This window comes from Onychomys torridus, chromosome 6 (assembly GCF_903995425.1).
Source record: "Onychomys torridus chromosome 6, mOncTor1.1, whole genome shotgun sequence".
Taxonomy (NCBI): domain Eukaryota; kingdom Metazoa; phylum Chordata; class Mammalia; order Rodentia; family Cricetidae; genus Onychomys; species Onychomys torridus.
Window position 1 is genome coordinate 120,721,840 of NC_050448.1, and position 16,966 is coordinate 120,738,805.

Below are 16,966 nucleotides of genomic sequence, written 5' to 3' on the forward strand. Positions count from 1 at the left end.
TAAGAGCTTACACAGCAGCATATTTCTTTCACCTGAGACCACCTCTAAATTCCTACTGGGCAGACCACTCTGTGCAAGAGGAGTATTTATTAGTACTAAGCTCTTAGTTATGAAACTAGTAATGCTAGTTTTGAGACATTTTAATATACCAGTTCTCATAATAAAATATATTACAGTACAAGAATCACTTTACCTGGGCTTCTATAACTAACTAAGTAGTATAACTACTAAGTACCATGGAAAACGTAGCTTGTAAATAACAGAGTTTCATTCTGGAGGTCAGTATGACAGCATGGTCAGGTTCTAGTGAGAGTGCACCTCTATGTTACAGGATACCAACTCCTCACTGTATCCTCACTAGGAGAGAAGGGGACTGGAGAGCTCTCTGAAGTCTCCCTTAGAAGAGCACTAATCCCCTCTAAACCTTATCACCTCTCAGAGGACCAGCCTTTACACTTCATCATTAAGGTCAGAATTTCAATGTGTGAATTTGGGGAGCACACAAACATTTGGTCCATAACAAGAACAATATTCTGCATGTATTGAAACCTCCATTACAAGATTATATGGCCTTTCCAGCTTCCCTACCTTCTTCCAGTTAAAATTACAATAACTATAATAAAGAAATCTTTCTTAGTCTCAATAATCCAAGACAGAGGCCAGAATCTTGGTATTGGTTAAATACTACTTGTCAATGGGTGGATATTGCCATAACTACCTTTCTAGCATTAGTAAAACAACCTTTTAAAATGTCTCTCATACCATAAAATTCCCTTAGTATTGTGCTATTAATAATGCTTTAATGCCAATCCAAGTCTAAAGAACATTCTAGTTGTGATAAGTCTTTAGATATAGCCCTTGGAATACAGCATTTAACTTCTGAAATAATCCCCAACGTAAGGATCATCTTCAAATGTAATTGACTATAATGGTGCCTGAATCTTCTTGTTTGTATTTTGTTACTTGAATGTTTGAAGCACATACATAAAAATGTGCTACAAGTAGAATTTTATTAGTATTCCTTATAATAGAACTTAACATCTGTCCTAAATGTCCATCCCATGTAGTAGTAGGCAGCTAAATGATGGGAATCTAATTGGATAACTGCTTCTAACTCCTCTAAAATACTCAAACATGCTGCATTTTGACATACAGTGTTTCCCATTGGCTTTTTTCTCTCAAGACTGCAGTAGCATTCTGGGTTGCCATAGTCAGGAAAGATAGTGGGAAGGTGACTTTACTCTTCAGGCATCCTTCACACATCCACCAAAATGCATGTCATCCTTTGTGGCCCCAACACACCATAATCCTACTGTGCTGGCCCCACCTAGGGTGAGAATCACTGGCTGAAGCTATATGAACCATGTTTGCATGAGTACTTTTCTGAGTCTTGGGATTACTCAGCACATACCACTAAGCCAAGTTAAACAGTTGAATGTTCTGTCTCTTACAGAAGATGTCCTTTTCCTCTATGGTGATATGTACTATGTATCTTCTCAAATATTTAAGGCTGTCTTCAAAGGTGTAACATCTGAAATGATTATTCATGTATATGTTGTTAAGCTGTAGCTTCAGCATGCTAGAGAACTTACCATCCCAGGCTAAAACAATCCTGTCTAAGGTAACTTGAAATGATCTCTGAGAAGTATGTCTGGTAATGACATGATTCTTTTCCTTATTTGTACACCATGTCACTGTTTTCCATGTTTTTCATCTGAAAATAATTTGAGGATCTCATCGGAACAATGGAATGATTTGCAAGGGCTGACTCTCTAACTGTCCTGGCAGACCAGTTACTGTTGAATCAATTAAGACTTAAAACATATCACACATGGAAAAACAAACAGGCCTTGAAAAATAAATACCTATTTTTTTTTGCAAGTGTATTCTTTATGCTTCCATGGAAGCACATTTTGGCTGTTGGTTCACATCCATCACCACACAGTTAGTGTCTTGTGACCAGGAACTTTGCCTCTGAATTCTAGCATGTAACAGATGCCATGATACATGATACTCAATAAATATCTACTGAAGTTAGCCACTTTTAAAAGGAGGCATAGACTCTGCCTGAAAGCAAGGACATTCACAAAACAGTGCCTTTTTAGAACTATGATTTGAATTTTTAAATCCGAATTCAGAGCAAAAAGGAAATTCATAAGTGATCTGTTCAAATTCTCCCATTTTCCATGATGGAAGTGCCCCCACCCCCCCCCCCAAGAGAACTAAATGGCCGTTCCAGTGATAGACAGCTAGTCATGTGTGCTTCTGTGCCATGCAGGCCTTTAGCATTCTCATCCGTGGCTTGTTTAAGTCAGCCTATTTCTATTAAAAACTGTGCTTTCCATTTTCAGGGTTCTAAGGGGGAAAAAGGAGCTCCTGGTCCTTCTGGGAAACCTGGCATTCCTGTAAGTAACAGACCTCTTTATCTTTCTTGTTTTTCTAAGCAGAATTGACAACTTTAGCAACCAGAATAGTTTGGGGCCAGTTATGTCATGTTGGATAAATCAGACTCTCTTGAAAAAATTCAAACCCATACTGGAACACAGAGGGAACAAAATATGACCACTAACTCAAAACCAAACTTGCTGTTTAAAATCTAAGTCCCTTTGAGTGGGGGATGCTGTTTTCCTGTGTTACGGAGCCCTCCCTGTGGACACTTACTTCCCTCTCTTGGTGAACCACTGTAAACAGGGAACTTGGAAACATGACCAAGCAAGTGGTAACTAAGGTCAAGTGTAATTAAAAAGACATGAGCTGGGTTTTAATTGGAGGCCTCAGCTTCTCATTCTCCTGGCAATTAGAGCAACCAGTCTTGGAGAGAAAAGCAGTCCTTAGTCACAGAATAAAGATGAATTTTACCTGCACATCAGTGTCATCCTCTGGCTGGGTAGGTATGTGCTGACTGATTAGTTAGCAAAGAGAATGCTTCTGATGCTGCCCAGCCAAGACTTACCCACTTGCTTCCACCAGCCTGCACTGGGACAAAGGGGAAAAAGAAAAAAGACAAATTCTAAGTACATTCATGTCAAAGACCCTACAAATAAAACCCAGTTGTTCAGGGCCAGCAATAATGGTGAAGGCCTTTAATCCTAGCACTGGGGAGGCAGAGGCAGGGAGATCTCTGAGTTTGAGGGCAGCCTGGTCTACAGAGTAAGTTCCAGGACAGCCAGAATTGTTACATAGAGATAACCTATCCTGAAATACAAAACAAGCCGGGCAGTGGTGGCACACACCTTTAATCCCAACACTCAGGAGGCAGAGCCAGGCAGATCTCTGTGAGTTCAAGGCCAGCCTGGGCTACCAAGTAAGTTCCAGGAAAGGCACAAAGCTACATACACAGGGAAACCCTGACTCGAAAAACAAAAACCAAACAAACAAACCAAAAACAATCAATCATTCATTCAAGAGTGGAAACAAGATATTCAGGTCTATCAACATTGTCTGACTTCAAGGGAAACGAAGTGCATCACAGTCTTTATTCTTGGGGAACCCATGGTGCAGGTTGTTTGAGACTGATGCCTGCATCTCCAGTTCTCTGGTGTCCATCTCTCATCTTTTCTTGACAGCTAGAGAAAGATGGACTGACACAGTGAGAAATATCAGGGAATCTCACTGAGGCTCAGGAAGCCACACAATAAATTGCTGATTCGCTTTCATCTTTGTTTAGAGAAAGTTTTCTAGGGCACTTGGACTGAAACCATATTTAAAACTTATGGATGTGAAGTAAATGTTCTGCTTGTGGAGTTATAGCCTAGATCTGTTTAGAGGGCATTTTAAGGCAACTCTCTTATGGACATAGATACAAAATCACTAAAAAATTAGAGGCAATTTCATCTTGGGGCAAAGTCCAGAAATATAAAACCTTTTCTACACCAGGAAATGTCATCTGCCCAATATGTCTCTGTAATCAAAATATTTTTTAATTACCAAGGGACTTCCAGGCCTTCCCGGGCCAAAAGGCTTGCAAGGATACCATGGAGTAGACGGCATGTCAGGAACCCCTGGGAAGCCTGGGCTCCTGGGAAAACAAGGACTTCCTGTGAGTATTGCAAATGCATCTATGCTCTCTATTTCCTATGCACTGATGTCTTTTTAAGGACCATGCGGATTGGGGTTATCTTTCTCAGTTCAGGTATCAGCTCAGATTAAGTCAATCATTTCTCTCATAGTTATCTTGGAATTGTACTAATGATTTTAAAATATGTCAGTAGATACATTCTCTTGGATATTTTATACCTAGTAATCCATAGTAGCAATTTATATATTTTTGTACATATAAAAGTTTAAAAGTAAATAAATAAAGTATAAAGAAGCTCCGTTCCATGGTTGCATAGCCAGGCTATGTTTTGTGTTCATCAAATGTCCTCAGCCTTCTTTGGAACATTTCGGTCTTGGCGGTACCTCAAGTAGGTTCTGCCCAGAATAATTTTCCCTTTGCTTTTACAGCCCTAGTATTTTCAAGAATTGCATGGATATTTCCTGTGTTCATTTAAGGGTGATACAATGATACAAATTCACTCTTGTTTTAAATGCAAATTTCTACCTTATTCTTTCAGAAAATTTAAAACCAGGTATTTTTAAGGAGTTATTTTTAACAATGTGTGTGTATCTGTGTGTGAGTATATGATCATGGGTGCAGGTACCTAAAGAAGCCAAAAGAGGGCATCAGATCTTCTGGAGCTGAAGTTATAGGAGGTTGTGAGCTGCCTGATGCAGCTGCTGGGAACTGAACTCCAGTCTCCTACAGGAGCAGCAAGCGTTCTGAACTGCTGAGCCATCTCTCCAGCCCCCAAAACCATATTTTAGTCTTCACTCCGTCATGTTCTCTTTTTCTTTTATCAGTGTCTACCTAATTCAGATATGTGTGTCATCTCGGGTTGTATTTTCAATTAAAACATTAGAAGAATTAACTGTCTTCATCCAATAGCCCAGTGAAATTTATCTTTTTATGTTTCCATTATTTGGATATGGCTATCCATTGATTTGTTTCTCTTTTCTTAAGTAATAAATTAATCCTAGTTTATTTACATCTGGCAAGGCAGTGTGCATAAAACCAATCCATATTAATATTCTTCTTTCACTATGGTGAGTTACCTCATATATTTAAAAACAAAAAGAAACTGAAACTGTTATCTATTCAATCTAAGTATTTGAGAAATAAATATGTACTCAGGTTCTATCTGGGAAGATGAATATTTTTAAGGAGTTTTTTTAAACACTGTTTCTATTCATTTTGGAGGAAACACATCAGAACATCAAATTAAGGCCTAGACAGATGTGATATTGAAGGTGAATATTTAATTAAAATAAATATTTTATATACTTCTGACAGTAGTTATCTGACTAAAGAGGACTTTCTTCCTCCTCCTTTTCCTCCTCTTTCTCCCTCTCCTTTTTCCTCTCTTCTTCTACCTCCTCCTTCTAACATGATTTTACCGTGTAGCCTGGATTGCCCTCACACTCAGCCAGCCTTTTGTTTCAGTCTCCCAGGCACTGGGATATAATGAGGCATCATAGGCATATGATGCCTCACCCACCACACCAGAGGACTTTCTTTTGAGATCCCAGTCTAAAGGAGAATTTGGGCACTGTGCCTTCAGCTTTCCTCTGGAGAGGCTGGGTTTTGCTTTCTCCAATGCTCAGTCACATAGTAATTGACCGGAGGTCCCTGTGAACAGGCTTTGGAGATGGGTCATAGAATACACCTCTCCCCATATTGTAGGGTTTTCCTCCAGGAGAATCTGCTTTCCCTCAGGGGATTCTGGTCAGGGAATTGGCTCTGAATCTGAGAACTGACTGAGACTCTTAGTTCAACATATATCCATAAGACCTACACATTTTCCAGTTTAACATATTCTAGTAAGCCATGACATATTTGGTTGATTCTGTGGACTCCTATGTTAAGTTAAACATTGCCACAGATCTGTACAGATCAAACCATTCTGATTGCACAAAGCTGTTGCTCTACACAGTAGCTGCATCTACCTTTCCTCTGATAACAGACTGCTATCCTGGGTTCTACTATAAAGGCATTCCAAAGCTCCCATTTAACAGAGACACAGCTCCAGGGCACTTCTGAACACCCTGATAAAGAATATTCTCTGGGTCCTTCCAGTGGGACAGTGGCTAGTTCCAATTACATATAATAAATGCATCTCCACGCTTCTGTCTACCTAAGCCTTTGAACCCTTCTATACAATACACTAGGGAAACTATCATTCAACCTCATTGACTGTAGGTCACAGTGAAATCTGGGCTTCAAATTGCAAATCCACCAGATATTAATATTGCTCTCAGGTGTGCCTGCGTGTCCTTGTTCATGTTCTACATACTAATGAATTTTATTATATAAATAAGAACAACCTATTTGAAAGTTATAGCCTAATACAGCCAAAAATTTTTTTCAGGTAATTTTCTATTGTGATTCTATTGGATTTTCAAGTAGATGATGTCTTCAAATAATGGCAAACTTACCTCATATTGATTTCTTTTCTAAGCTCTCTGATACCCTCCATGCTGTATTTAGAAACATCAGGAATAGCAGGAAATTGATGTTCTTGGGGAGGTTATTCATCTTACACTTCTCCACTTGAGCATCTCCATCTTCAGTCTATCCACCTTGTCCTATGTTATTTCCTGGTTTCCAGAGACATCTTAGTTTTCTTCTGCTGATCCAAAAGTTGCCTGTCTTTGCCTGTTGTTCATGTGACAGTAATAGTGAATGTAATAATCAAGCATGTATGTATTTAGTCTGTGCTCTACTGATCATACCACTGTCTGTAGCTTCCCTCTAACACGAGAGGTGGAATGTGTCTCAAGTATGTTTGTCTCTCTAAGACTCTACCCTCCACTGCTTCCTCATGGTGCCTCAGATTTTGACTATTAGGTGCTATGTACTTACTTCCTGTTTGCATTCTCTTCCTTTCCCACATTTTTAATTAATCTATCCAATCACCAATATTTTCAGTATCCTTTCTAATAAAACCGTCTCACTTTGTAAGGCAGCCTGCTGAGCTCTTAAATGATAAAAGATATCACTTTTACTCATGTTTATAAGACACATTCAGTGTTGTACTGGAAAGTCTACCAAACACAGTAAGGTTCCAGTCAGGGCAGTAACAAGAAACAAAACTCATCCAGATGATAATGGAAGGGAAAAAAATTGTCTTTATTTGCACATAACACAATTATCCATGTAGAAAATCCAGGATGCATTAAAGAAATTAGTTTAGCAATGTTGCAAGGTAGATGAGCCATACACAAAATTGAACTTATATACTTGTGTGTTGTTTGATGGCAGAATTCTGAGAAAAGCACTGTTTGGGATTCCATCGTTATGAACCATCATAGACTGCACTTACATAAACTATAATTGTGCAGCTTACCACAGCCTGTGCTGTGTGGTGTAGCCCTTGCCTCTATTTGTACACCATGTTACAGTACTGACTATTGTAGGCTTGATATCTAAACACTAAGGTGGTTATTTATGTAGTTGAACAGTGCTAAACGTAGAGAAGTACACTAAAAAAAAATGTGTAAAGTATTTGTTTAAAAGGTACATGGGGGACTGGATTAAAATGCCAACAATGTTCACAACCCTCTGACCTGGGGAAGGTTTTGCCATTGCCATGGGTCTGAGGCACTGAGCTCCCTGACATGGCCCTGCTCATGTCAACACAGCAAATTCACTTTTTACTTCCTCTGTTCCACACAGAGCTACCTTGGAGCTACCAACTCTAGTACACAGTCATCAGCGGCAGTAGTTGTGTTGACAGCACCCTGTGTTCAGCAGCAAGCATGGTGTAGGTCTGTGTCCACACTTTGACTCCTGACTACCTTTTGATTATTGTACTTTGAAACCTGATTTTCATTGTTTATCTGTGATTATGTGAGTTACAATGGTCCTTTTAACCTTTGGATTATCCAGGGTCAATTTCTGGGGTTTACAAGTAAAGTTCTAAAACAGAAATCCAATAAAAATGACCCTAAGAGCACTGTGGTTTAGTATGTGGAGAGCATTGGCAACTTCAGCAAAGAACCATTTGGTCTGATTTGTGAACTGGGCCACTTGAGGAGAGAATGGAGAATGACATGTCAAGACAGTCAGACCATCAGATCTCTCAATGGAGAAGCTGAGTTCTGGATGAAGAAGCTGGGTAGCGACTAGAGATAAACTGCAGGTCAGAACTTACCTCTAGTGAGACATTCTGAGCATGTTTAAACCCTCATGAGAATGGCCTCAAGGTTGAAGATCTATTGGAGGGAAAAAAAGAGTCTGGGGTGAATTATTTGAATGAGGTGTGCGTGATCTATGTCCACTTCTTAAATTACTCTAATCTTGGAACGACTTTTAAAAAGAGATTTGAGCCATACATTCCTTTGTACATGATCAGCGAAGAAAGCTTATTGAACTTGGTGATTTAAAAAAAACTAACATGAATTATAGTAATGTAAATACTGCTACAATACACCTCCCAGGGCCATGAAGTTGAGTGACATCTGATATTGCCATTAGAAAGCAATTAAGTAGACATCAGATCATAGCCATCACTTTTTAACATTTTCACAGGATATGTTGGAAAATTTTTACATGTATAGCTAGGATACTGGGATGCCCAGAGAATTAAAACATGAATATCTATCAAAATAAAAATACATTAACATTCCCTTATAGACTATGCATTGCAAAGCCAGTGTTTGCACATCTTTGGAGTATTTATGAAGATGGAAGTGTTTTCCTTAAATATCTCTGCTCTCTACAGAATATTTTATATGAAATTAAGATTGTCATGCTTTTTAAAGAATACACTAAATGAACTGAAATATTCAGTGGCTACCTGGTCATTAGCATGAGTAATGTCCAAGAGAACAATTTCTAGAACAAAAGTAAAGCTACTGGGGTTTTTAAAGCTATTTTGGAGGTAATAATATCATTGCTAAATACAAGGAAGATTTCTGAAGTATTTTCAACCGAGGATAACGACATCTTTCCATCGGCCTTTTTTTTTTTTTTTTTTTTTTAAATCATGGCACCATGGTGTTCTTTGGCTTACCTTTAAAGACCGCTGGGTTTATCCACTTAGAAAAATATTTATTCTAGGGTTTGTAGCATTATGCAACTGCCTAGTTTTCCTAAACAATGTTCTTTTTTTCTTTCTTTTCTTTTTTAGTTTTGATGTGGCCATGAATTTAAGAATTCCTGGCATCTTCACTCTGCAGTTTCAGTGTTTTTCATGGTCATGTGACCACAGCTAAGGGACAGATACTAGGGGGGCTCAAGTTGCCTTTGTGAATTTCCTTGTGCTCAGATGAGTGTTCTGAAGCCAGACAGTTTAGCACATCTGTAGCAGATGAGTCTACCATGCTGTTTTCATTGAGTTGGGCTTCTGTACAAACACAGTACCTCAATCATTTAGGAAAAAAACTTTTCCTTGAAAAAATCATAAATCCATTTGTCACCAAAATGAAGACTTACCAGCCTTTTTTATTATTACTTTTCTTGCTATGCTAATAAAACTGGTTTTTGGAAAGGAAGAAATGAAACTAACAACTTATTTTAGGACAAATCAAGGCCCTTTCGAGCCTGATTTTGCCATTCATCAGGTGAACCTGTGTTTAATGTTGTCTTAAAAGAACACTGAGAATCTTTAATTTCTCTTTGTGGCTGGTACCGCGGCACTGTATAAGAGGAAAAGCATACCTCAGCAACCCACCCCTGCCCACCATGGGATCCTGGGTCCTGAGCACCTGCAGTCCTCCTGCCCATCTGGTCACCTGTAACCTATGACCCAGTCACACTCAACTTTTGTTCCTAAGGGGATGCTGTTCTACCTTTACGTGTTTTAGAAAAACATACTTGCAATGGACAAGTCTCTGCTGGACAAATCCTGTCAACTCGTTGTTATGAAAGGCTGATTATCCAGTTTGGGCTTGATCTCATTAGAACTCTCTCCCTCTTTTGCTATGCTGCTTTCGTTGGACAGATTTCCTGCTCATTAGGATCTCTTCCAGGACAGAACTCAGATGGTGTGCTAGCTTATTAGTACCAAAGTGAAAGATTTGCAGAAGGAGAAAACTTTCCTAGTTGGATCTTCAGTGAACCCCACCCCATCAGATACAGCTCATACTCCATGGAATGGAGTTCTTTCAGTATCTGGCCTCTGTTTACTTTGCCAGGCCGATATTCTACCCTGCTCTTCACGAGTACTGCTCACTTCAAGCAAAATAACAGCTAAGTTATCAGTGTTGACTGTGTAACAGACACTGTTCCAGTGCTGATCATATGTTAAGTTATTTAACCCCTGTGCGGTCAATGTGGCTCTTATCTCCAGTTTACCAGAAGGAAGCTGAGACCCATAAAGACTAAGAACTTGCCCAAGATCACACAGTCAACAAGCACAGGAACCAGAATTCAAAACCAAGAAATCTAGCATCAGCACCCTGTTCTTCACAGTGATGCTCTACCCCGCGAAGTGTGCTGACTTTCTAAGCTATTCCTCCCAAATGCTCTGTATTCCTCCTCTCCCTTCCATGCAGGCATTTACTCTCTCTGCTTAGAAAGTTCTCCCACCTTTCCATTTAACTCTATGATGAATATTTTCTTAGCCGTTCAGGACTCAGTTCAAATTTACTCTAACTTTAAATGCGAGTCCTATCTTCTCAGAACTTCCATATACTCAGGGTTCTTTCTCTAGCAGAGCACAGTTAATTTAGATGCCAATTGTTTATGTTGTTTTCTCACAAGGGATTGTAAACTCCTCTATAGCAGGTCTTGTATTTTATTCTTCTTTGGATGCCTGGCACCTTGCACATTGTCGGGCTCATAGGAGAAGCCCTATAAATCATTGAGAATTGTTCTTCATGTGGTCACTATGACTTGTGTTAACTAATTAGCATCCTAAACAGCATCTATTAAATGAGCATATCAATACCTAATTTATATGGTTTTTACTATAATCAAATGATATAATGTTTGTAAAGAGCCTAACACATATTCTGAGATTATTGAGTCAATATTGTCTCTATCTAGTGATAAATAAAAATGCTTATTCTAATATTACTTTAGAACAAAAATATTTGTTCAGTGTCTGGTATGAGTGAGGAGTTAGAGTGTAATAAAGTGAACAAAAGCTGACCTCATGGAATGTACATGAAACAGCAAGAAAGTGTTAGCATTTGACCTTTAACCAAAAAAAATCACAATTTATGGATTGATAATATGGATCAATATAATGGTTGGATACTAGACTATAACTAAATAAATAGATGCAGCAGATAATTCAAATCATGTTTAGTGCAAGTAAAGAAATAATACATGATTGCTGGGCGGTGGTGGCGCACGCCTGTAATCCCAGCACTTGGGAGGCAGAGGCAGGTGGATCTCTGTGAGTTCGAGGCCAGCCTGGTCTACAAAGCGAGTTCCAGGACAGCCTCCAAAGCTACAGAGAAACCCTTTCTAAAAAAAACAAAAAACAAACCAAAAAAAAAAAAAAAGAAGAAATAATACATGATAAAGCATCATGGGAGAGGCAGGCTGTACATGAAGTTCAGTAGGGAAGCCTCCCTGAGAAGGTTATAAGGAACGGAACCTGACTGAAATAAGATGAATCTTGATATATATTTTTTAAAAACCTGGTGGATGAAAGGAGCAAAATGAAAATGCTCATAGTCAGGAAAGAGTTTGGCCTGTTCACAGGATTACTGAAGGGTGGAGTGAAATACACAGATGTGCTATTAGTTAGCTTTGATATAGGAAGGTATGCAATGATTTCTTCACAGCAGTAACAGAGGAGACATGTGAAAGAACCAGGCATACATAGTCCTCTTCTGGCCCCTGGCAATGCCGTGGTTCCATGTTGAGACCTAAGTACAGGAGATTTCACACAGTTCCCCTGTATTGCAGTGGCATGTTCACTGTTCAGGTTTTTCAGGATTAAGAAATGATCATTTGTTCTAGTGAAAATATGTAAGTAATGCCTGTGAGGCAGAACAGCACAATGCTGGCGTTTGCTGCATCTAAGTGACAGGTTAGTTTCCTAGACTCGGAAATGACACACATCAAGCACCACTATCCTTCCCCGAGTAAGACTTGCCTCAGTTTACTTTCAGTGCCTAAGCTTTAATACATTTAGATGTTTCAAACTACCTTCCAACTTTAGCATGCAGCTCATTCATAAATCTTACTCTAGTTCTTGACCATTTTGCTTTTGATTGAAACTGTAGGACAGCATTATGAATCTGGCATATTTATATATGCTGTAGCCTTGCATATAACTACCCATAATTACTAGCCCAAGTACTTTTAAATGGCCACTTCTTTCCTAGGAGACGTGTATTTAGTAAATCAAATAAAAGAGAACTTTGTCCTCATGCAGAAGTGGCTTTGCGTGTTACAGTAGAGGAGGAACAGTGTTCTGTTTATGGCTCTTGGATTTTCTGGCTTAAAAAAAAAACCCTGCACACTTACGTTGCCTAAAATAAAAAGAAACTTTGGGATATTGTGCTAAATGTTTGTGCTAAAGAAAGTAAATTTTATGCTCTCTCCTTACATAATAAGTAGCTATATGAACATAATGCTACTATATAAAACACTTGTTTATACATAGAGGGCAAAAAAAGGAAAACAAAAAACTTTTCCTAGAAATTTTCAAAGAAACATCAAATAATATGAAGTTCAATGTCATTAAGGTTTTTTTCCATTTGACTGAAAAATCAACAGAATTAGCATTCATTCAATATAATTTTAAAGACATTAGTCTCTTAGCTGAGCCTCTTTTTCTAATGTGTATTTCTATTATTGCCCAGATTTCACAGGTTTTATTTACCACTGATTCTCAAGATAGCTTGCTCAGTACTAGTGACAGTTAATTAAAGCAAGGACCAGGGGAGCAGGAGGGAAGCCATCTCTTCACTCTCCTCTCTACATGCCTGAGTCTAAAACCTCTGGTTTTCTTGTCAGTGGCTACAGGGAAGCTGCCTTTTCCTTCCTGGGTCTTCCCATTCAGAAAAGAAGACAAAGTATTTTCTTCCAGAGGAGAGAGATTTAAGTGAAAAGCACCTCCCTCTTCCTTATCTGGTGTAACTGAGAACAATAGAAACATGGTGATGCCAGTCTCTGACGCATGGGAGGTGCGCAGAGAAAAAAAGCACCCACTATGTGATGTTTTTGTTGTCTTTATTTGTGGAATCCAGGACCTTTCTCCTTAGAGTCTCTGGCCTCTGACCGGTCAAGATAGGCAATGCTCTCTTGAAGGGCTCACAACTTGTTTCTATAGGGAGATAGCCTTGTTTGAGAATGATGGAGCTCCCTGGCCATGAGACATCATAAACACTTTTTGTTATAGTAACCTTCTATTTTTGTCATTGGATAGTACCTTTCAGTTATAAAAATGATAATAAATTGACTAGAGAATATTTTATGTAGATTGGGGAAATTTTCATAGTTTATACATGTGTGTGCTGTAATATTAACCTTCTAAGACTCAGGTAAGCTGTTCATTGATTCCAGCATCCCTTACCAAAATGAATAATTACTATGGTTTTGTTTATAAAATTTCCCTGTGTTACTTTACCCCTTTACTCATTAGTTTGAAGCAAATCATCCTCTGGAAGCCACTGGAGGGAATGCCTGGAATTAGCATCTGTTTCTCTTGAAAGCAAAATTAATCATCCATCTGTGTATCCCTAATAAAAAATGTTTGTTCTTTGATTGTCTAAAACACTCTTAGAACTTTGTACAGAACACTCTGCTACCATCCTCGAATTTCTCTCTAAGAAACCAACATGAATAGTAAACGACTTGCAGTGTATTCGTTAGACTGTGCTAAATGTCTGATAACTCAAGAAAATTAAGTTTCCATGTAACCTTGACAAAGTTTCTCATGATGACTTTTACTACCCTTATTATCAATCCAAATTATCCATTGACCCCAGAACTGTTCCACAGTGTCTAAGTGTCTGTGGTTTGTGTCTTAGCAGTAGAGTGTATGACTTTTTTACTAGAAGTGGGGGTCCTCTTTCCCTCTTGGCCTATGGGCCATCAGTTCGAGAGGGGGATGAGGTAGAAGGGGAGATAGACAGCTTTGTATGTGGCACATGAGCAGGAATGGAGACAGCCCTCCAGGAGACAGCTTTGGTGAATCGGCTCAACTTTATTCCGGAGCATAAGGAATACATAGTACTGGGGAGCCTGAGGGTAAACCCTAATTTGCACTGAGTGGCACGTTCCTATCCCAAGGCTTTGCATGTGGCAGTAGGTCCTATGGCAGAGCGCCTAGCCCAAGTCTTCAGAGCAGGGATCTGGGCCAAGGGTCAAGCTAAAGATGAATCGGGCATCTGGTTTAGAGACAGCTTTTACATGAGGTCAGTCCTCCAGGCCCAGGGACATTCTCCAGATAAGGGCAGGTAGAGAGCAGGAAGCCTTGCTTTTTTGGGGGGAGGGGATTTCCATATTGTGGAGCTTAGAGAGAGCTGCTAGGCTGTGGCAGACTGCAATCTCTAACCGTCCAGCAATGTATTCTCACACTAGAAAAATAATGATCTTTAGAACTAGGATGAAAGTGAAGCTGTACTGTTTTAGAATTGTGAGATCTTAAGATAGCCTACATTTGGTATACTATGTTCATATGGCACATCTCTCTGGGACATCTGGGAAAAGGCACCTCACAAGCTTGCAAGATAATCTATTATTTTTAATTATTACACCAATAATTATATTCACACATTAATTTTTTAACCAAGTTTAACTATAGAGTTACTTTGCTGGTCTAAGAACATTTGCTTTGTTTTGTTTTGCCTTCCTTACATGCCTTTCCTTCCATCTTTTATACCTGACCTTTTAAGAATGCTGTAAGACTTATAGAGTCTTTAGATCTTCTAGCTGTTGAGGTTTTTCCCCAATAGGAGGAAACACTTTGCATTAGAATTTTGGTGTTTCTTGGTTGGTTGTTGGATGGATGGATGGTTGGTTGGTTGTGTGGATTGGGTGTTGTTTTATTGGTGGTGTTTGTTGGTTTGTTTGATACTGAGTCTCATTGTGTGGTCCATGTTGGCTTCAGAGTCACTATGTAGCCCAAGCTGGCCTTGAACTCATGACCCTCCTACCTTAGTGTCTAAGCTCTGGGATTACAGGCATATGGCACCATGTCCAGCTCAAACTTCACTTTTCTTTTTACCCCCCCCCCAAACTTCACTTTTAAGACATCCCTTTCCTGTAAAGTCATATTCTGATCAGAGATCTGGTCATTAACTACACCTCAGTCTTCTTTGGCCATTTTTGAAACTTTCCTGCAGTCCCAGGATGTTCTTTCATTTGCATGGATGAACTCTAAATGGAACCGTCTCATTCCCTTAGAGTTCTCATGATTCATATAGAAAGCCATCTCAGAAGTGCAGACTCACAGAATATATTAAATCAATGTAAAACATATAGAAGGAAGCAAAGGAAAATAAACAGGACAGACTAATACTTTTAGGATGAAGTGCTTGCAATATGTAAGAACTGCAACATCAACATCCAAACTCTACAATGTGGAGATTCTCCCCTCAATAGATATATAGATGATAGATAGATAGATAGATAGATAGATAGATAGATAGATGATAGATAGATAGATAGATTGATAGATACATTCTCTTTCCCACTGCCTTATCTACCATATCTTCTCTCATCTGTTCTTTTCTTCTCCCTTCCTCTTTTCCTCCCTTTATAAAGGTTTTGTACTCATAATAGTTCCTCAAAAATACTGAGCTCCACTAACATAAAGAAATGATGGGAGATAAAATAGTAAATGTAGATGAGGACGAAAAAAAGTCTTGAAAGTCTAGCCAAGGAATATGAATTTATGTCCTATAGCTATCTGCCTTTAATCACTTGGCATAGCTTACTAATACTTAAGTGACTCTTTTGGTCATAGAAACTCTACCTAGAAGGGTATCTAGGAATATAGTTAGGTACTGTGATATGGTTCAGCAGTTAAGATTGGTTGTTGAAATACCACCCTCTGAAACAGCATTTTCAGAATTAGATTTATTTTGTCAAAATACTGCCTCAATGTCAGGCTTAATTCTGAGTTGCTCTATGTTCTTGAGTATTGGCTTCCTAATTCTTCATTACCTTCTTAAGCCTCTGTGCCTTCAAGCAAGTCTGTATGTATGTTGTGTGCACCGTTCTAGAGGTTCTCAATGGCCAGTATTTGTTTATCAGTTGTTAATATAAGCACATGTCTATGACTTTTCTAAAGGTTACTCACAGAAGTATGGATGGGTTGTTCCAGTTTAATAATTAATTAAACTAAACAAGCATTTTAAAACAAGGATTGGTTGTTGAGCTTGCTGCTCTTGCAAAGAACTAGAGTTCATTTCTTAGCACCCACATCCAGCAGCCCACAACACACTGTAACTCCAACTCCAGGGTACTAAACACCCTCCTCTGACCTCTGTAGGCACCCACACATGTGTGTGCATACATACATGCAGACAGACACACATAAACATAAATTTTAAATATAAATAATAGATGATAGATTGAATTTTAACAGTATGTAGAATTATAATAATTGCTGGGCAGTGGTGACATGCCTTTAATCCCAGCACTCAGGAGGCAGAGGCAGACAGATTTCTGTAAATTCTAGACCAGCCTTGTTTACAGAGAGAGCTCCAGGACAGCCAAGGCTACACAGAGAAACCCTGTAACACAAATCTTAAAGGGTCTTAATAAAAACAAACCCGAGTTCTTCCTTTCCAATTTGTATCCCCTTAATCTCCTTATGTTGTCTTATAGCTCTGGCTAGAACTTCAAGTACTATATTGAATAAGTATGGGGAGAGGGGACAGCCTTGCCTTCTTCCTGATTTTAGTGGTATTGCTTTGAGTTTCTCTCCATTTAATTTGATGTTGGCTGTTGGCTTGCTGTAGATTGCCTTTATTATGTTTAGGTATGTTCCCTGTATTCCTGATCGCTCCAAGA

At 38.9% G+C, this 16,966-nt stretch overlaps 1 protein-coding gene across 4 annotated transcripts in view; it reads left to right on the plus strand.

The window, feature by feature from the left end:
- Col24a1 (collagen type XXIV alpha 1 chain) overlaps window positions 1–16,966 on the plus strand; it is a 259,667-nt gene that overhangs the window by 201,695 nt on the left and 41,006 nt on the right. For all 4 annotated transcript variants that reach the window (XM_036190194.1, XM_036190198.1, XM_036190196.1 and 1 more), the window contains 2 exons: window positions 2,352–2,405; window positions 3,932–4,039. In XM_036190194.1, coding sequence (XP_036046087.1) covers window positions 2,352–2,405; window positions 3,932–4,039 — 162 coding nt within the window. The remainder of the gene's footprint in view (window positions 1–2,351; window positions 2,406–3,931; window positions 4,040–16,966) is intronic.